General features: G+C 37.2%; 1 protein-coding gene across 2 annotated transcripts in view; it reads left to right on the top strand.

Annotated features, from left to right (window-relative positions):
* SPAG16 (sperm associated antigen 16) overlaps positions 1-22,682 on the top strand; it is an 885,872-nt gene that overhangs the window by 506,159 nt on the left and 357,031 nt on the right. For both annotated transcript variants that reach the window (XM_060301456.2, XM_060301455.2), the window contains one exon: positions 10,128-10,254. In XM_060301456.2, the coding sequence (XP_060157439.1) occupies positions 10,128-10,254 (127 nt within the window). The remainder of the gene's footprint in view (positions 1-10,127; positions 10,255-22,682) is intronic.

The following is a 22,682-nucleotide window of genomic DNA, read 5'->3' as shown; positions in this document are numbered from 1 at the left end:
ACCTCAGTTGGAAATGTGCACGTCATGTGACTCAATTTTGTTGCTGGTCTGCATTCCCACATATGTGAATGCCTGCAGAGCATTGATTTGGGGGTTATAAATACATGTTAGCAAGCAGGCAATTTGCATATATGGAATCCTTGAATAATGAGGGCCAACTACACTTCACAGTGTTAAGGTGTGCAAGTTACTTAAAATAATAAATGTTCAATAGATATCAACTTAAACTACAGTGTTAAATGTAATAGAAACTGTTGAAATATAGTTATTTGCTTTTGTCTTCATTCATTTGCCTCAGTTTGCCATTTCCAAATTGAGTCTTTTTATTTTAATTTTTTCCATTATCCAGTTTACTGCCATTTACTGCCGAGCGTCCGCTTTTTCCTCACTGTTATCAGTGGGCACTACTCCAGCCTCTGTAACCCCCGCCCTGTGCTCACACCCTTTGCAAAAGCAGTTCAGGTGACTATTTAACAAGTCTGAGTGAGGACTTGAGGGTACTCTGAGCAAGCCCCCGGCTAAATTATGGTTATTTTATTTATTCACCTTTTGCTTTTATTCCCCAAATGCTGGATGCATTCCAGGTATTTGAGGTTGACGGGAATCTGCCCTTTACATATGTGGAGTGGGGTTTTATTACCATTTGGGAGTAATTCTCAGATAGTGTATTTATTGTCAAGGGTTTTGGTCAAAAAAATTTTTTTGTCTAGGAGCTGTGGCCTATTGATGCTCTTTCCTGGCTGAGACACTCAGACCACATAATCGATTATTCTTTCACAGTAGATTATGGTGAACTTTAAGATAGGGTTTGTGGTATACTCCCTGGTAGATTTTATTGGAATATCACTCCCTCCATTAAATGTTCAATTGAATTTTATGTTCACAAAGAAACTGTTGCACAATAAAGGATTTTATATTATTTGAGTAATATAAAATAACATTAATTAAAATGTTAACTTTTTAAGTCAAAATTTGGATGTCACTGGAGAACTTTGCCTTACTGAGATGGAAATTCAGATGGATTTTTAAAATAGCTTATGTATAAACTTTTAAAAATATGATAGTGGGTGGGAGGAATCACTCATTCAACTTGGATGTTATAGTTGTAGTATGATGATTTAAATATGTTTCACTTATGCTCATGTTAGCCTATTAGATTTAAGTATTTCATAAAGAATTTTTATTTCAGATAAGCCTTGTGATAAATGTTATCATTATATGTTGGCTCAATTATATAAATACTGTTTGAAATCCAGGTCTTTTACTTGCAAGACAGAAATAGAGTCACAGATGTAGAAAACAGACTTATGGTTACCAGGGGGGGAAGGGGAGGGGAGGAGGGATAAATTGGGTGATTGGGATTGACATATACACACCACTATATATAAAATAGATAACTGATAAAGACCTACTGTATAGCACAGGGAACTCTACTCAGTACTCTGTAATGACCTATACGGGAAAAGAATCTTAAAAAGAGTGGATATATGTATATGTATAACTGATTCACTTTGCTGTACAGCAGAAACTTACACAACATTGTAAATCAACTATACTCCAATACAAATTTTTAAAAAATAAAAGAGATGGGATCAGGAATAATCTTCTCCTAATTACAGCCTGGTGCAGTAATACGGGGGAAGTTTTAAGATTTATTGTAAAAAGTTAAGGAACTAGGAGAGTTTTTATCATTCAAGTACAAAATGAAAAAAAAAAATATAGGGACATGGGTTGCCCTTTTAGAGGGTTAGGGACAAAAAGAGAGGACAAATAAGATGCCGCCAAATGGAAAATGATGAAATGCGTTGTGAAACAAAATGAGAATGCTGAAATTGCTATTGATTTCAGCTCTTTATGAAGCAAAGGAATTGCCAGAATTACTAAATTTTTGAAATAAACCTGTAGAGTAAAAACTAAGTAAATAAATAAAATGAAATAAAATAAAATTCAGGTCTTACTAAGGGTTAATAAGATAATGAATTCCAGTATTTTTTTTCAAAACAAGGATAGATAAAATTTTTACCCTTTTTCTTCATATTCGCTTGAATATATGTTGCTGCTGCCTTTTGTAAATGTTCCATAATTCCATTAACCACATTTTGTTGATCTGAAAGTTCATACAAGCTTGAAGTTTCAAAAGTACAGTTTCATATCCAATATTAATAGTGTTACAGCCAACACACCAAAGGAAATAAAACCTTTAAAATTTAATGCCTCACAAGGGAGAACTGTGTTAAAACGGTGCCCTCTTACAAGTTACAAATGGGAAATACATTTTAGAAGAAAAGGCGTTTGCTCTAGAAGAGCAGATCACTTTGTTTTATAGCAAGTTCAAAATTCAGAGAAATATTCATCCTTCAGTTACCAGACTAATAAATTGAATCAAGGTGGGCAAGGAGAGAGATAGAAGAAAAAAGGGGAAATAAAGTAAAAGCAGGAGGTGGGTTAATAAAGGGCTTTTTCTTGTGAACTAACTTCTCCCTACAAAAATGATAAGAAAATAGCAGACAGAGCAACAGAGATAAAATTGCATCAGGCTTCAGGGTTTATGTTTTTGATGGAAATGTACAAATAATTTCCATCCCTTGCGGTGCTGTCATGCTCCATCACTTTAGTCCATTTTCACCTTGCAAAGAATTCTGAATGGGAGGGACTTCCTTCTCTGGCAGCTAATTAATCTCTTACAAGCCTGCTCTTGCAGCCTGTCTACCTGGAATGCCCCACACATTAAACAAGTGACTTGGGAGCAGATTTCTTGCCCCCTTGAGCAGTTCTTTCTTCCTTTAAGCTATATGAAGACCCAGCTTTTTCTTTTTGTTTGGGAAACTATGAGCTCTAGAATAAATCATTGAGGAATCTCTCCCTCTATCCCACTACCATAACTGAATACACTCCCAAATAATTAAATTGGGTTTTAGTGACAACAGACAAAGCCTGAATATAAGTTTTGAATGTGCACAGTGCACATAATATGGAAGGACACAATAGTGCACATATGTAAGGACACACATTTCTAAATTATACATTTTCTGTGTACATGTTAGATCTTCATTGTGATGAAACAGGTATAATCATATTTATAATACTGTTGCATTTGCCTTAAAAATAGTACCAGATTTTGCAAATAGGAGACTTTTTAGTTTTTTGGCAAATTCTGTCTGTAAAAAAGATTAAGGTAAGAACATACTTATTTATAGGTTGAAATGCTTCAATTAAAAAATAATAGAAATTCTATTCAGGTTTATTCTATTTAATAAATACAGCCTTTTAAAAAGTTACCACTAATGAACTACTTGCAAATAGCAATGCTTAACTTTATCAGAGGTGGAACTATCTTTCAGTAATAACTCACAGGAGGTTAGAAATAGTAATCATTCTTTAATATTTTGCTGATGTTGTTCACACATCTTTTTTATGCAGTTATCTGTATTGTTTTATTTTCTCTCATGTTTTTCTGTTAAACCTTTTGTGGATTTTTGTTTGTCTATTTCTTTATATTTCCTTTTTAATTAAACATAAAAGACTTCCCAGTAACTATGTTATGCATGCCTTTAGAAAACAAAGATATATATGTTAATGGTATAGCTATTCCAAATATTAAAGATTCTTTATCCATCTATGAAGATGCATGCAATTGACACATGCACGTATGGAGATGTACTTGATAAGAGAATAGGATCACTATATATATTCAATTATTCACAGAAATGTATATTAAGTAGTTATTGTGTCCCACATACCAGGAGAGTGAAGCCAGAAGGAAAACGTATTCTGAAAAGTGTTATTTATTTTTAATTGTTTAGTCAAGGTAATATATACAGTGAAATGGGCAGCTTATTAAGTGTTCAATTAGATGAGTTTTGACAAATGTATATACCTTTAAAACTAATGAAGATATAGGCCATTTCTATGACCACAGGAAATTTCCCATTCATCTAATGAAAGCCCACTCCCCATAGCAAACACTGTCTGGTTTCTATAACCATAGAGTGTCTGTTCTTGAACTTCATATGAATTTAATTATATGATACATAGACATATTTATCTGGATTCTTTTATTCAGTATTATTGAGATTAAAGTATATTGTTGTAATAATCAACAATTTATTATTTTTAATCACAATCTAATGAGTTAATATGGTACTACTTCATCTAATACGTAAGGACCTTAAAACAGTGTAATTCCATGTTTACCCCATCTTCGTGATTTTGCTGTCTTGTATTTTACTTTTACGTACTTAAAACACTGTCCAGTACAATGATGGTATCTTTACTTTAGCCAGATGTCTTTTAAAAATTAGAAAAAGATGTTTTACGTTTACCCATATATTTATCATTTCAGATGATGATACTCTTTTCTGTATACAGATGTTTCCATCTGGTGTCCTTTCCATTCAGTCTGAATACCTTCTCTTCAGCATTCATATAGGAAAGACCTGCTGGTGATGAATTTTCTCAGCTTTCATTTGTCTGAAAAGTTGTTCCGTTTTCATTATTGAAGGTATTTTAACTGATTATTGCATTTTCAGCCCTTAAAAATGTTGTTTTATTGTATTCTGTCTATTGTTTCTGTTGAGAGGTCAGTTGCCATTGACATCATTGTTTCCTACATGTTATGTTTCTTTCATTGATTGTGACTGTCAGATTTTTTTTAAGATTTTGCTTTTAGCAGTTTTACTATGATATGCTTAGGTGTGTTCTGTCTATTCTTAATTATGCTTGGATTTTCCTGAGCTTCTTGGATCTGTACATTGGTACTTCTCATCCAATTGAGGAACACTTTAGCCACTATTCTTTCAAAAATGTTCTGACCCTTTTCTCTTTCCCTCCTCCTCTACACCTACCCGCCACCTCTGAAAACCCTGTTATTCCTGTGTTAGACCATGCTATTACCCCCACTGATGACTGGGGCTCTATCTATGGTTTTTCAATATTTTTTTCTCTGTTCTTCAATTTAGGTATGTTCTATTGATCTTATTCAAGTTCACTGATCCTTTTTTCTGCAGTATCCAACTTACTATTTTGCTCATGCAATAAACTTTATTTCATGTGTTATACTTATCAATTCTTTTTTTATAGTTTCCATTTATTGTCTGAGAGTCTCTATTTGTACACCCATTATAACTGTTTCTTTAAATCCTTAAACATACTTATGATATATGGTTGAAGTCTTGATCTTTGATTACCAACATTTGATTCATCTTAGAGTCTGTTTCTACTACTGAGCTTTTTACTTGATTATGGGTCACATTTTTCACCTCTTCACATGTGTACCAATTTTTTTTTTAATTATATGCTGGATGTTGTTAATAGCAAATTGTAGAAAGTCTATATTAAGTGATCTTTCTACAAAAGGTAGTGAGTTCTGTTCTGGCAATCTGTTTAATTATAGGCAGATAATTTTTTGCCCTTTCAGGCTTAGTTTTATTCTTGGTAAGGACAAGTCTATTTTGATTTTGAACTTAATTCATGAACCTGACCCTTACTCCTATGGTGGGTGCTTTTCTGTAGTCACAACTGAAAGTCTGAGGTGCCTACTGAGTTCCCTCTGCTCTAGTTGGGATTAAAGTCCAGTGTTTTCCATCAGTACCTGGTCTCTGATATCATTGTACAGCACTCAGCCCACCCTGGTTGGGATTAAAGTCCAGTGTCTTCCAACAGTTCCTGGTCTCTGGTATCATCGTACGGCACTCAACCACACAGGGCTTGTAGAGTCTTACTCTGTCGAAATACCATCTAGACCTTGGCCAACAATTCACAGCAAATCCCCACGCAAACTACTGCCATTTCCCATGCAGCTCCCTTTTCTCACATACCCTTCACTGCAAATTTCAGGCATAGCAGCAGGTCAAACTATTCCCATTTCCTCTTGGCTCAGTGAGACTTCAAATCTACTGGGGTTCTACTACTATATTTGATAGCAGGGAAGTGCTTCCAAAGAGAAAGTCAGGGAGGTCATGGAGCTCTTTGAATTTTTTTCTTTGCTCAAGGTTTCCCAACCTGTGCTGTGTTTAGTTCAGTGCCAGAAAACAGTTGCCTCATATAATTTGTGTCATTTTATAGTTGTTTGTTGTGGAGGGAGAGGCACAGTACTGGTTACTTTATCATTGTAGCACAAATCCCAGCAAGACAGTTTTATTGCTGGATAAAGGAGATCAAGGAAACTGCCGGAGGTGAGGCAGGTTGAGGGTGGTAAGGGAGACAGGGGCCTTTAGAGTTAATATAGAGCCTGTGACTTGAGAAGTTTAGCAACAAGCTACATCCGTACTTTAAAATATAAAAGTGGAGGAAAGATGAACTTCAGGAATCAAGCCAGTAACACACTCAGTGAGAAGTCTTTTGGGAAGATAGCAAATCTGATTAGAAATTAGAGTTAACCTAAATCTAATTTCCCTCCTTTTGCCATTAATCTTTAGCAAGTAGCTGTCCCATATAATGTTAAGTCATAATAAAAAGAAACCAACCCAGAACTGATGATGAATTGTAAAAATTGAAGAATAAATGAATATAAACCAAATTCCACTGAAGATCATACAGTGCACAAGGAATTACATAAGTAAAGTTACCAATAATTCAGACAAAAAGTCCTCTATATTTTCAGTCAAATTACAGAAATGCTGTATTTCTTTTTTTAATAAATTTATTTATTTTGATTTTATTTATTTTTGGCTGCATTGGGTCTTTGTTGCTGAGCATGGGCTTTCTCTAGTTGTGGCGAGCGGGGGCTGCTCTTTGTTGCGGTGCGCGGGCTTCTCCTTGCGGTGGCTTCTCTTGTTGTGGAGCACGGGCTCTAGGCGCATGGGCTTCAGTAGTTGTGGCATGCGGGCTCAGTAGTTGTGGCTCGTGGGCTCTAGAGCACAGGCTCAGTAGTTGTGGTGCACGGGCTTAGTTGCTCCACGGCATGTGGGATCTTCCCGGACCAGGGCTCAAACCTGTGTCCCCTGAACTGGCAGATTCTTAACCACTCTGCCACCAGGGAAGCCCAAAATGCTATATTTCAAGTTGATTTTACATAATAAAATAGAACATCAAAAGAGCTAAAGCATTTTATTATGATTTTATAAGACAATAGATGCAGATGGAAAGCAGACTGAGAAATATTAGGAAAAAAGTGAAATCAAAAACATAAATAAAGGTTTTTGATTGCTCCCTCTTCACAGACACACAAATAACCACAACTAAGAATTATAAAGAACAGGTATGAAAAATAAATTTTATATATATATATATATATATATATATATATAAGGATACAAGGATTATAGAGAAAATGTTAAATGTAGAGGAAAATGAGACAAAATAAAACATAGCTGGTGTTCTTAAGGGGGAAAAAAGAAAAAAAAGCAGAATAAATGGAAGAGAAAAACAAAGATATAGTGAAAGAATAACTACTTACTAGGATAACAGAAGTCTAAGACGGAAATTGCTATCAAGCCATGCCATGGTGAAATTTCTGAACTCCAGTGTTTGCAAAAGAACTGTTAGGGCTATGGGTGTAAAAAGCAAATCATCCACAAAGGAAGTTAGGCAGGAAAGGGAAGAGAGATTCGGATGGCCTCAGACTTTGCCCCTGGTATGAGACAGTGAAACATTCCTCCACAAACATTGGAGGAGGAGAACTGATGTTCCCAAGATATTACAACCATTCAGAATTGCTCTTGAAGTACTGAATAATCAAGAAAATATATAAAAGTATGGGTTCAGAGGATTAATTTAAATAGATACTAATTGAACACTAGGAGGATGGGAGGCACTGAGCAACACTGGGATTTGTGATTACTGATCATATGTGTGTGTTATAATTTTTGACATTGTAAGATTAACAAAATGATTTCAAAAAATTGGTAGGTGAATAAAAGAAAAATGGGAGGAATTATATACATGTTATAATTATAAACATTTCCTTTTTAAATTATACTTTCTATAAATGAAATATGACTAAAAATAACATTCTTAGTATTTTCTTAATGTGAGGATGTTTTTTAGAGAATAATATTTCATAATAAACTATTGACTTTCTTATATAATTTAATTTAATAATTTACTACATTATATAATATATAATTTTCATTTTTTTATGAAATCAATCTCTCTTTTTCTTTGTCATAGAGCTATATCTGGAGCAATTACTCTAATAGTTAAAGATGATTATGTCAATGTAGTGGGCTTTGGAATATAAATGTTTAAAGAAATGTTTTATACTTATATTTTGAGAATCATTAGAAAACAGCAGGTAAAATTTCTGCATAAAACAGTACTTCTTTAAAAATAAAAGAAAAGAATTTATCCTGTAAGTTTTAGCACACATCTCAAAAAAATGTCATAAATAAAATCTGAGCATACTTACAAATGTCCAAATATATTTTTGAGGGGTCAGGTATTAAATATTTTAGGCTTGTGAACCATATGGTCTCTCATAACTGTGCAACTCTGCTGTTGTCATGGGAAAGCAGCGATAGACATGTGTAAACAAATTGATGTGTTCCAATAAATCATTCTTTGCGAAAATAGGCAGCCAGCCATGGGCCATGGTTTTTGACCCCTGGTATTTATTGACCTTTCATCAACCTTAATGATCAAAATATTATCAGCCTCTCTCAGAAATATTAAGATAAAGAAACAGATACAAAATGGCCCTGATTAATGAATTTATTGATTTTATTTCCTTGTTCCTGACATTAAGTACGATAATACTTCACTTTGATATGAAAAGTCTCAATCAAGGGGCAAAACTGAGTAACTTACATACGTATCCACATAAATCTTAATATTTTCTAACTTCTCAAAAAAGCCAAAATTTAAGTAAGGAGGAACTAACTTTGCTCCAAAGAGCTCTTAGATGTTATGCTCAATTTGACTTCTTCCCTTGCCTTTTACATTTACAACCTTGGTCAAAAATCGCAGATTGTCGAAGCTAGATTGTACCTCTCAGTGTATCAGATTAAGTAATCTCATTCTCACAAGAAGGACCCCTACTGCCACTGAGGTTAATAACTTCTCTATGGTAACCCTGCTAGTTCTTGTCAAAGTTAGGACTGGAACCCAGGCTACCAGCTCCCATAGCACAGTTTTTTCCACTCCACCATACTGTCACGTATGGCATGGCTCAAGCCAGACAGCCATCAGAGCTTAATGAGCTGGTTATCATACTAGAAATGTACCTATATTGACTCCTCTGTTCTCAGCATTATTAGTTATCCTGTTTCTTCTCTATTTTTAAAGTAGGTTTATAAATAAAGTTAATTAAAAGACAATCAAACATTACAAATGAGAAGTGATACTGCTCTATGAATATATCCTGCTTCATTAAGAAACAGTCCTTTCATAAAATGGCAAAAGGCAAAGCTGCAGTTGTCTTTCCTTATGAGTTATTTCTAATCATTTAAATCAGTGGTTCTCAGACTTCTGTGAGTATCGAATCAACTGGAGAGCTTGTAAAACACAGACAGTTGGGCCCCAGCCCCAGAGTTTCTGATTCAGTGGGTTTAGGATGAGGCCCAATTTGCATTTCTGATATGTTCCCAAGGGATGCTGATGCTGCTGGTCTGGGTAAAACACTTTGGGAACCACGGGTTTAGATTTGTTAATTCACACTTCTGCTCAGGCTCCATCTCAGATCCAGTGAAACAGAATGTCTGGGGCTTGAGGTGGAGTATCTTCTAAAAGTATCTCAGGTGATTCTAACGTAAACCCAAGCAGCTGAGGTGGGGGTGGGGCGGGGGGAGGAAGAGAGACTGAGCAACTTAAAGAAGTTTCTCTGGTCTTCCCATATTATGAAATGTTTTCTTCCTCAGTGTATTCCTTTGTGAGATGGGAACAGTTTTTAAGTAGTCATTTCATGATAAGGAATAAATGAGGTAGTATAAAGATGACTTTACCAACTGACTTTATAAATTGAATGTAATTTAAATTTAGTCAATTTTATGCTGCTAATTCTATAAAGTGCTTAGAATATAAGGTGGTTGTAGCACTCTCCTTTTAAAATGTTATTTTTGTACATCTTGCCACTTGTAAAGCTACTTTATGCCTCAGATACTTGAACTATCTTTGTTAGCATTATATAGACAGCATAAGAAACATGTAGCGCTAAGTCCTACAGCTTTAACTCTTACTGTTTCTCTATACAGTGAAAGATGCAGATGCACTTTGTATGGACATACAGACTCTGTGAACAGCATCGAGTTTTTTCCTTGCTCCAACATTCTTCTCACAGGTTCTGCAGATAAGTCCCTGTCTGCATGGGATGCAAGAACGGTAAGCAAATCATCAACACTTTTTCCAATTTTGGTAGGTCTAGTTACTCTTAGTCACTTTTCAGGTATTAGGTACAATTTATGAAGTAATTGTACAGGGGCATGTAGGTTAAAAGATCTTGTCTATGTGCTTTTATGTACCCTGCCTCCTAAAAGTAGGACTATAAAAATAATGTAATTACTTCATTAAACATTAATGCAACAATATTTTTTTTTTTTTTTTTTTTTTTTTTTTTTGCGGTACTCGGGCGTCTCACTGTTGTAGCCTCTCCCATTGCGGAGCACAGGCTCCGTACACGCAGGTTCAGCGGCCATGGCTCACGGTCCTAGCCGCTCCGCAGCACGTGGGATCTTCCCGGACCGGGGCACAAACCCGTGTCCCCTGCATCGGCAGGCGGACTCCCAACCACTGCACCACCAGGGAAGCCCAACAATTTTTTATTGAGATAGAAACTCTGCTGATACATTACATATGACAAGGAAACGCATAGCACCTCTCCTTAAGGACTTTGTAGCTTGGAAAGGAAGGAGAAATGAGATTTTAATGCAATGAGGTATGTGTTAAAATGGAAGAGGATACAAGACGCAGGGGAAAAGCAAGAAGGAGAACTCTTATCTGCCTAGAAGGCTGTGGATGGCTCCCAAGAGGAGGCTGTGCTTGAGCTGAGATTTGGAGGGTAAGTAGGATATACCAGGTAATCTCGAGAAGGTGGATTCCAGGAAACAGCAGTGCATGTACAAAGCCATGGAAGTATGAGGCTACAAAGGCATATTCTGAGAGTAATAATATGTTTGAATAGAGCTTAAGGAAGGAGGAAGAAAAAACAAGCAAGAGTATACAGATGGAAAAGGAGAAGATCATTAAGTATCTGATTGAAATTTTATAGTTTTCAGAAGGAGTCTATTAAAGCATGTTAAGCAAACAGGGTAACACAATCAGGTTAGCCTTTTAGAAAGATTAATTTGATAGTAGAGCTAAGGGAGTCATTCTCATATAGGAGGCTTGTACAGTAGGCTGTGAGCAGATGAGAATTTGAACTAGGAGACTGTGAGAGTATAAAGGAAAGTATGGATTCAAGATAAGCGGTTTAACTCTTACAATTTGAAGAGTGACTGGATGTGGAGATAATGGGAGGAAAGAAAAGGGGTTTAAAGGTGACCAACTGTCCCAGTTTATCTAGCTAAGACTGAGAGTTTTCCTGGGTTGTGGGATTTTTCAGTGTTAAACTAGATAATCCTGGGTTACTGTGGCTTCAGAAGTGAATTAGATGTGAAGAAATGGAGATGGAATTTGGGAACTACACTTTCAAAGAGTTTGGCTGTGGAGATGAAGAGAAAAGTCTATACCTGTAGGATCCAAATAGAGGTCTCCTTTGTTCAAATAGGAGACAGCATGTTTATTTGCTTAGCGGTAGGGGAGAGGAAGGGATTAAAGTTTCAGGAAAGAGCAAACACAACTAATTGAGCACACACTTTAGTAATTTGAGGCATGCCAAAATATGCAAAACAGGGTCGCCATATTTGTTCTTAGCAACATTTGATGAGGATAATGTAGGAGTCTATACTAAAAAGAAAAAAAATCCATATTTTATGGTTCGTGAGTCAGGAAAGAAATGCAACTTGTAATGTTTCCCATTTATCTTCCCGTACACAATGCATGATTGACATCAATAAAGGAATATGATGATGAGCATCCAGATAGTATGAACAGGGACCCAAGTTCATTATGGGAGGCTCTATTTAGTCCTCTGAGGCAAATTGATTTAGGATAAATAGAGAATAAGGCGACCTTAGGTTCACTTATTATAGAAAAACAGCTAATGGTAGAATGACAAATACCTTAGACACAACTTCACATGTTGCAGCATGTCAAGGGGCAGCAGTCAAGGGGCACTGTGGGAAAAGTGTATCAGCCATGAATTAAGAGTAAAATCAGAATGATTTGTTGTTGGGTAAAAAAGGTGCCACAACCTCCTTCTTGCTTTAAAATAGCTTAGACACTGGTGCAACAGAATTCACTCCTGCTAATGGAGCATCAATGAAAAAGCAAGATTTTCAATGCATTTAGCCTAAATACTTACATGTGAAGTGTGTATAAAAGCCATTGGTAAAGGAAAACCCACAGAGAAAATATTAATTTAGTAGTGACCTAAATTTTATGCTCATTTTCTTTTGATATCAGAGTTTTTTTTTGTCTGTCTCTCAGAGTGCTATAACTGAATGTTATCAGAAAACATGTCTCTTATTTATTTTCTTTCCTGTGAAAAACTGGAGCACTAATGCTTGGAAGTAAAACTGCTCTTACAAAGAGAAGTTGCCTCTCGTGTATCTGCCTTAAATGCCTAGAGTTGCTTATAGACGGTGGCCTTCCTACCTCTTGTTGGGAACTCCTTGTATACTGGTCTTATTTCCTACAATATGTCTGAGAGTGGGAGAAAAGAGGGATTCAGCACAGCACAGGGCATTTAGCATACAGCAGGATAGCATGTGGATTGAATGTATGTCCATAAAAAGGTTGTATTTCTTTAATCAATATTAATATATATTTTTCAAATTGGTTTTAATGGCAAATTAAAATTTTTATTATTAATATTATGATTACAATTTTATTAGTAGTATGCATGCTAGGTTTATAGTCATTAATACTAGGGAAAGGACTATAAAATACTTTGGTATAAATAAAATGTTGTTCATAAATTATGGTAAATACATCAATGTTTAGAAATAAAGTTCATTTAGTTTATTTTCTGAAAATATTTCAAACCAGATGTTAAAATATATATATTTAAATTGGTATCTATATAAAATAGAATTAGCATATAAAACAAAGGGAAATTCACTTAATTTAGGTTATTAATAATTAGACAATTCAAGTTGTTAACTAAATGTTATTATAAAACACTACAAATAACATATGACAGCAACTCTAGAATTAAACAGAATCATTTCACTTGAGTTGCATTAGCAATTCCAGTGACTAGTTCCAGATCTACCACATTTTTTTTTAAAACACAAAACAAAACAAAAAAAACTGAAACAGCCAGATTTTTAAAAATTCATATTTTATATATAGTTTTTTTTTACATCTTTATTGGAGTATAATTGCTTTACAATGGTGTGTTAGTTTCTACTTTATAACAAAGTGAATCATTTATACGTATACATATGTTCCCATATCTCTTCCCGTTTGCGTCTCCCTCCTTCCCACCCTCCCTATCCCACCCCTCCAGGCGGTCACAAAGCACCGAGCTGATCTCCCTGTGCTATGCAGCTGCTTCCCACTAGCTATGTACCTTACGTTTGGTAGTGTATATATGTCCATGTCTCTCTCTCGCTTTGTCACAGCTTACCCTTCCCCTCCCCATATCCTCAAGTCCATTCTCTAGTAGGTCTGTGTCTTTATTCCTGTCTTACCCCTAGGTACTTCATGACATTTTTTTTCTTAAATTCCATATATATGTGTTAGCATATGGTATTTGTTTTTCTCTTTCTGACTTACTTCACTCTGTGTGACAGACTCTAGTTCCATCCACCTCATTACAAATAGCACAATTTCGTTTCTTTTTATGGCTGAGTAATATTCCATTGTATATTATGTGCCACATCTTCTTTATCCATTCATCCAATGATGGACACGTAGGTTGTTTCCATCTCTGGGCTATTGTAAATAGAGCTGTAATGAACATTTTGGTACATGACTCTTTCTGAATTATGGTTTTCTCAGGGTATATGCCCAGTAGTGGGATTGCTGGGTCACATGGTAGTTCTAATTGAAGTTTTTAAAGGAACCTCCATACTATTCTCCACAGTGGCTGTATCAATTTACATTCCCACCAACAGTGCAAGAAGGTTCCCTTTTCTCCACACCCTCTCCAGTATTTATTTTTTCTAGATTTTTTGATGATGGCCATTCTGACTGGTGTGAGATGATATCTCATTGTAGTTTTGATTTGCATTTCTCTAATGATTAATGATGTTGAGCATTCTTTCATGTGTTTGTTGGCAGTCTGTATATCTTCTTTGGAGAAATGTCTGTTTAGGTCTTCTGCCCATTTTTGGATTGGGTTGTTTGTTTTTTGTTATTGAGCTGCAAGAGCTGCTTATAAATTTTGGAGATCAATCCTTTGTCAGTTGCTTCATTTGCAAATATTTTCTCCCATTCTGAGGGTTGTCTTTTGGTCTTGTTTCTGGTTTCCTTTGCTGTGCAAAAGCTTTGAAGTTTCATTCGGTCCCATTTGTTTATTTTTATTTTTATTTCCATTTCTCTAGGAGGTGGGTCAAAAAGGATCTTGCTGTGATTTATGTCATAGAGTGTTCTGCCTATGTTTTCCTCTAAGAGTTTGATAGTGTCTGGCCTTACATTTAGGTCTTTAATCCATTTTGAGCTTATTTTTGTGTATGGTGTTAGGGAGTGATCTAATCTCATACTTTTACATGTAGCTGTCCAGTTTTCCCAGCACCACTTATTGAAGAGGCGGTCCTTTCTCCACTGTACATTCCTGCCTCCTTTATCAAAGATAAGGTGACCATATGTGCGTGCGTTTATCTCTGGGCTTTCTATCCTGTTCCATTGATCTATCTTTCTGTTTTTGTGCCAGTACCATACTGTCTTGGTTACTGTAGCTTTGTAGTATAGTCTGAAGTCAGGGAGCCTATTTCCTCCAGCTCCGTTTTTTGTTCTCAAGATTGCTCTGGTTATTCGGGGTCCTTTGTGTTTCCATACAAATTGTGAAATGTTTTGTTCTAATTCTGTGAAAAATACTAGTGGTAGTTTGATAGGGGTTGCATTGAATCTGTAGATTGCTTTGGGTAGTAGAGTCATTTTCACAATGTTGGTTCTTCCAATCCAAGAACATGGTATATTTCTCCATCTATTTGTATCATCTTTAATTTCTTTCATCAGTGTCTTATAATTTTCTGCATACAGGTCTTTTGTCTCCTTACGTAGGTTTATTCCTAGATATTTTATTCTTTTTGTTTCAATGGTAAATGGGAGGGTTTTTTTGATTTCACTTTTAGAATTTTCATCATTAGTGTATAGGAATGCCAGAGATTTCTGTGCATTAATTTTGTATACTGCTACTTTACCAAATTCATTGATTAGCTCTAGTAGTTTTCTGGTAGCATCTTTAGGATTCTCTATGTATAGTATCATGGCATCTGCTAACAGTGACAGCTTTACTTCTTCTTTTTTGATTTGGATTCCTTTTATTTCCTTTTCTTCTCTGATTGCTGTGGCTAAAACTTCCAAAACTATGTTGAATAAGAGTGGTGAGAGTGGGCAACCTTGTCTTGTTCCTGATCTTAGTGGAAATGCTTTCAGTTTTTCACCATTGAGGACGATGTTGGCTGTGGGTTTGTCATATATGGCCTTTATTATGTTGAGGAAAGTTCCCTCTATGCCTACTTTCAAGAGGGTTTTTATCACAAATAGGTGTTGAATTTTGTCAAAAGCTTTCTCTGCATCTATTGAGATGATCATATGGTTTTTCTCCTTCAATTTGTTAATATGGTGTATCACATTGATTGTTTTGCCTATATTGAAGAATCCTTGCATTCCTGGAATAAACCCCACTTGATCATGGTGTATGATCCTTTTAATGTGCTGTTGGATTCTGTTTGCTAGTATTTTGTTGAGGATTTTTGCATCTATGTTCATCAGTGTTATTGGCCTGTAGTTTTCTTTTTTTGTGACATCTTTGTCTGGTATCAGGGTGATGGTGGCCTCGTAGAATTAGTTTGGAAGTGTTTCTCCCTCTGCTATATTTTGGAAGAGTTTGAGAAGGATAGGTGTTAGCTCTTCTCTAAATGTTTGATAGAATTCACCTGTGAAGCCATCTGGTTCTGGGCTTTTGTCTGTTGGAAAATTTTTAATCACAGTTTCAATTTCAGTGCTTGTGATTGGTCTGTTCATATTTTCTATTTCTTCCTGATTCAGTCTTGGCAGGTTGTGCATTTCTAAGAATTTGTCCATTTCTTCCAGGTTGTCCATTTTATTGGCATAGAGTTGCTTGTAGTAATCTCTCATGATCTTTTGTATTTCTGCAGTGTCAGTTGTTACTTCTCCTTTTTCATTTCTAATTCTATTGATTTGAGTCTTCTCCCTTTTTTTCCTGATGAGTCTGGCTAATGGTTTATCAATTTTGTTTAACTTCTCGAAGAACCAGCTTTTAGTTTTATTGATCTTTGTTATTGTTTCCTTCATTTCTTTTTCATTTATTTCTGATCTGATTTTTATGATTTCTTTCCTTCTGCTAACTTGGGTTTTTTTTTTGTTCTTCTTTCTCTAATTGCTTTAGGTGCAAGTTTAGGTTCTTTATTCAAGATGTTTCTTGTTTCTTAAGGTAGGATTGTATTGCTATAAACTTCCCTCTTACAACTGCTTTTGCTGCATCCGATAGATTTTGGGTCATTGTGTCTCCATTGTCACTTGTTTCTAGGTATTTTTTTTATTTCCTCTTTGATTTCATCAGTGATCACTTCATTATTAAGTAGTGTATTGTTTAGCCTCCATGTGTTTGTATTTTTTACAGATCTTTTCCTGTAATTGATATCTAGTCTCATATCGTTGTGGTTGTAAAAGATACTTGAAACAATTTCAATTTTCCTAAATTTACCAAGGCTTCACTTGTGACCCAAGATATGATCTGTTCTAGAGAATATTCCATGAGCACTTGAGAAAAATGTGTATTCTGTTGTTTTTGCATGGAATGTCCTATAAATATCAATTAAGTCCATCATGTTTAATGTATCATTTAAAGCTTGTGTTTCCTTATTTATTTTCATTTTTGATGATCTGTCCATTGGTGAAAGTGGGGTGTTAAATCCCCTACTATGAATGTGTTACTGTCTATTTCCCCTTTTACGGATGTTAGTATTTGCCTTATGTATTGAGATGCTCCTATGTTGGGTGCATAAATACTTACAATTATTATATCTTCTTCTTGGATCGAACCCTTGATCATTATGTAGTGTCCTTCTTTGTCTCTTCTAATAGTCTTTATTTTAAAGTCTATTTTGTCTGATATGAGAATTGCTACTCCAGCTTTCTTTTGCTTTCCATTTGCATGGAATATCTTTTTCCATTCCCTTACTTTCAGTCTTTATGTGTCTCTAGGTCTGAAGTGGGTCTCTTGTAGACAGCAAATATATGGGTCTTGTTTTTGTATCCATTCAGCCAATCTGTGTCTTTTGGTGGGAGCATTTAGTCCATTTACATTTAAGGTAATTATCGATATGTATGTTCCTATTCCCATTTTCTTAATTGTTTTGGGTTCGTTATTGTAGATCTTTTCCTTCTCTTGTGCTTCTTGCCTAGAGAAGTTCCTTTAGCAGTTGTTGTAAAGCTGGTTTGGTGGTGCTGAACTCTCTCAGCTTTTGCTTGTCTGTAGATGTTTTAATTTCTCCATCAAATCTGAATGAGATCCTTGCTGGGTTGAGTAATCTTGGTTGCAGGTTTTTCTCTTTCATCACTTTAAATATGTCCTGCCAGTCCCTTCTGGCTTATAGAGTTTCTGCTGAAACATCAGCTGTTAACCTTATGGGGATTCCCTTGTGTGTTATTTGTTGTTTTTCCCTTGCTGCTTTTAATATGCTTTCTTTGTATTTAATTTTTGACAGTTTGATTAATATGTATCTTCGCATATTTCTCCTTGGATTTATCCTGTATGAGACTCTCTGTGCTTCCTGGACTTGATTAACTATTTCCTTTCCCATATTAGGGAAGTTTTCAACTATAATCTCTTCAAATATCTTCTCAGTCTCTTTCTTTTTCTCTTCTTCTTCTGGAACCCCTATAATTCGAATGTTGGTGCATTTAATGTTGTCCCAGAGGTCTCTAAGACTGTCCTCAGTCCTTTTCATTCCTTTTTCTTTATTCTGCTCTGCAGTAGTTATTTCCACTATTTTATCTTCCAGGTCACTTATCCATTCTTCTGCCTCAGTTATTCTGCTATTGATCCCATCTAGAGTATTTTTAATTTCATTTATTGTGTTGTTCATCGTTGTTTGTTTCATCTTTAGTTCTTCTATGTCCTTGTTAAATGTTTCTTGCATTTTGTCCATTCTATTTCCAAGATTTTGGATCACGTTTACTATCATTATTCTGAATTATTTTTCAGGTAGACTGCCTGTTTCCTCTTCATTTGTTAGGTCTGGTGGGTTTTTATCTTGCTCCTTCATCTGCTGTGTGTTTTTCTGTCTTCTCATTTTGCTTATCTTACTGTGTTTGAGGTTTCCTTTTTGCAGGCTGCAGGCTCGTAGTTCCCATTGTTTTCGGTGTCAGTCCCCAGTGGCTAAGGTTGGTTCAGTGGGTTGTGTAGGCTTCCTGGTGGAGGGAACTAGTGCCTGTGTTCTGGTGGATGAGTCTGGATCTTGTCTTTCTGGTGGGCAGGTCCACGTCTGATGGTGTGTTTTGGGGTGTCTGTGGACTTATTATGATTTTAGGCAGTCTCTCTGCTAATGGGTGGGGTTGTGTTCCTGTCTTGCTAGCTGTTTGGCATAGGATGTCCATCACAGTAGCTTGCTGGTCATTGAGTGAAGCTGGGTGCTGGTGTTGAGATGGAGATCTCTGGCAGATTTTGACCATTTGATATTATGTGGAGCTGGGAGGTCTCTTGTGGACCAGTGTCGTGAAGTTGGCTCTCCCACCTCAGAGGCACATCACTGACTGGCTGCAGCACCAAGATCCTTGCATCCACATGGCTCAGAATAAAAGGGAGAAAAAGTAGAAAGAAAGAATTAGTAGAAGTAGAAAGAAAGAAAGAAGGAAAGAAAGAAAGAAAGAAAGGAGGAAGGGAGGGAGGGAGGAAGGAAGGAAGGAAGGAGGGAGGGAAGGAAAAAAAAGAAAGAATATAAAGTAAAATAAAATAAAGTAAGATAAAATATAATAGTTATTAAAATAAAAAAATAATTGTTAAGAAGAAAAAAAATTAAAAACAAAACAAAACAAAACGGATGGATAGAACCCTAGGACAAATGGTGGAATCAAGGCTATATAGCATAAATCTTGCTCTCAAAGTCCACCTCCTCAATTTGGGATGATTCGTTGTCTGTTCATGTATTCCACAGACATTAAGTTGATTGTGGAGCTTTAATCCGCTGTTTCTGAGGCTGCTGGGAGAGATTTCCCTTTCTCTTCTTTGTTCTCACAGCTCCCAGGGGCTCAGCTTTGGATTTGGCCCCTCCTCTGCGTGTAGGTCGCTGGAGGGCGTCTGTTCTTCGCTCAGACAGGACGGGGTTAAAGGAGCCACTGATTCGGGGGCTCTGGCTCACTCAGGCCGGGGGCGGGGGGGGGCACAGAGTGCGGGGCGGGCCTGCGGCGGCAGAGGCCGGCGTGACGTTGCGCCGGCGTGACGTTGCACCAGCGTGAGGCACGCTGTGCGTTCTCCTGGGGAAGTTGTCCCTGGATCCTGGGACCCTGGCAGTGGCGGGCTGGACAGGCTCCCCGGAAGGGGGGTGTGGATAGTAACCTGTGCTGGCACACAGGCTTCTTGGTGGCGGCAGCAGCAGCCTTAGCGTCTCATGCCCGTCTCTGGGGTCCGCGCTTGTAGCCGCGGCTCGTGCCCGTCTCTGGAGCTCCTTTAAGCAGCGGTCTTAATCCCCTCTCCTCGCGCACCAGGAAACAAAGAGGGAAGAAAAAGTCTCTTGCCTCTTTGGCAGGTCCAGACTTTTCCCCGGACTCCCTCCCGGCCAGCCGTGGCGCACTAGCCCCTTCAGGCTGTTTTCATGCCGCCAACCCCAGTCCTCTCCCGGCATTCCGACTGAAGGCGACCGAAGCCGACTGAAGCCCGAGCCTCAACTCCCAGCCCCGCCCGCCCCGGCGGGTGAGCAGACAAGCCTCTCAGGCTGGTGAGTGCCGGTCGGCCCTGATCCTCTGTGCGGGAATCTCTCCGCTTTGGCCTCCGCACCCCTATTGCTGTGCTCTCCTCCGCGGCTTCGAACCTTCCCCCTCTGACTCCCGCAGTCTCCGCCCGCGAAGGGGCTCCTAGTGTGTGGAGATCTTTCCTCCTTCACGGCTCCCTCCCACTGGTGCAGGTCCCGTCCCTATCCTTTTGTCTGTTTTTTCTTTTTCCTTTTGCCCTACCCAGTTACGTGGTGGTGGTGGTGGTGGGGGTTCTTGCCTTTTGGGAGGTCTGAGGTCTTCTGCCAGCGTTCAGTAGGTGTTCTGTAGGAATTGTTCCGTGTGTAGATGTATTTCTGGTGTCTATGTGGGGAGGAAGGTGATCTCCGCGTCTGACTCTTCCGCCATCTTCCAGGTTACTTCTATATATAGTTTTTAAAGGGTACGTGTTATTTACATAATATGAAATTATTAGCTTTTTCATTTCACAATGAGTTGTGAAGAAGTTAAAAATAAATTTATTTTTGTAGTTAAATATTATGAGATGTTGAAAACAGTAACCAGGATAGCTGTAGTTTTTTTCTGTGTAATAATAAAAAGTGTACAACATATTGATATGGATGGTATTATTAGACTTGTAATATCAACTACATCTGTAGTATTCTGGTATTCTCCTTTTTTATAACTTTTATATTATGTTAATTCCTTGATAAATGGTAAACTGTCAGGTGGTACTGAAAGACTGAATGTAAAATGAGATGAATGACTTCCTTCACAGTAAAGCAAAAGCAGAACATGTTGTCACCTCAATGTGATCAACTAGTATTGAGAAATTTTCTAAAATATTTTTTTGATGAAACATGAATATGACCAGTGGATTATATTCCTATAAATAAGTTTTAAACCTCTTTCTCCCATTCCCAAACATATACTAGTCTTAAATCATTAACCTAATCTAACAACTTATTGTCAAAGATAATGAATGTGGAGACCTCTAAGTCAGTCTCTAAGTCAGCTGGACAGATCGGCTCTGAATTTTGTGGGAGACAAGGAAAGGAGTATAAATCTTTGTAATTACCAAATGGAGGCTATTAAATAACTTGCAGTTTGGAAACTCATGAAATTGCTCTGTTTTATAGGACTACATGCAGAGTATTTTTCCTCAAAGTTATGAAACAAAGTTATTTTATTAAAATTAAAAAAGAAGATTGTAATATTGTCAGAAAATGATGTATAATATAGTACATTTAATGAAAACTTATAATGCCGTCTCAAAAAGCGACATGAAGGGCTTCCCTGGTAGCGCAGTGGTTGAGAGTCTGCCTGCCGATGCAGGGGACACGGGTTCGTGCCACGGTCCGGGAAGATCCCACATGCCGCAGAGCGGCTGGGCCCGTGAGCCATGGCCGCTGAGCCTGCGCGTTCAGAGCCTGTGCTCCGCAACGGGAGAGGCCACAACAGCGAGAGACCCGCGTACTGGAAAAAAAAAAAAAAAAAAAAAAAAAGCGACATGAAAAATTAAAATATACATCAGTGATTTGGAAGCCTATTTAAAATAAAGGCCGAGATTATTAGTCATTCACAAGTCCAATGAAAATATTAAGGCTTTAGAATGTTTTTGAAAAAAAGAAAAAAAAGAATGTGCTCACTGTACAGTAAAACATAGAATAGAATGAATAATATGTCTGTGAGTTCAGAGCTAGGCTGACGAAGATCAGAGTTGCTGACATTTTGCCTCTTGCGATGAATCAGACACACAGAGTTCATGGCCTGGACTGCCTTTGGTGTCCATGTCTTGCTCCCTAGACTAACTGCAGGCTCTAGTCCAGCATACTGTGTTGTCCCAACTTAGCTGTAGCCAAAAGATCCAGTAACTGACCACTCTGAGTTCCTATGAAGTGAAAAAACTGAGAACTCACCAAAAAAGTTATTCTTGGGTCCTGTGTGGTGCTAACCCATTGTGGACTCCACAGTTCAACCTGCACCCTGCCTAGGTTATTGTTCTCCTCAGATGCTATCTGGTGAACTCTTAAAGGAGCCTGACATTATTCAGAAGCCCAAATGTGGAAACAAAGGCAAAGATTGTACCTTCTCTCTCTAGGTTTTATTCCTCAGCCACATTCAGCTTAGTAATATTTATTGAAGATCTTTGTGCCAGGCAATATCCTGGGTTCTGGACTGTTGACTGTGACAGAGTCCCTGCCCTCAGTGTACACACAGTCTACTAGGGAGCAGACATGAAGGGAAATTATCTTAAAATTAAAGGTAGTAATTGAAATATACTTGATATAAACTCAATATAACTATAGCTTTGGCTTCTTGTGCCAAAGCTCACTATTCCAAGAGGTGATTTAGTGAATAACACTTACTGAATACCTACTATGTGCCATCACTTTACCTGTAACAGCTATGTAATGCTTAATGGAATCATCATTATCATCTGTATTAGGAACTGAAAAAACAAAGGCTCAGAAGAATAAAATATGTTGCTCAGATCAGCCAATTGGTCAGTGCAAGAGTCAGGAAGCAGGCTGACTCTCCAAACTCAATTCTGTATTTTTATTTTACGGCCTCTAGTTTTAGTTGGT

This window comes from Globicephala melas, chromosome 7 (genome assembly GCF_963455315.2).
Source record: "Globicephala melas chromosome 7, mGloMel1.2, whole genome shotgun sequence".
NCBI lineage: Eukaryota > Metazoa > Chordata > Mammalia > Artiodactyla > Delphinidae > Globicephala > Globicephala melas.
This window is presented reverse-complemented; position numbering and strand designations above follow the sequence as displayed.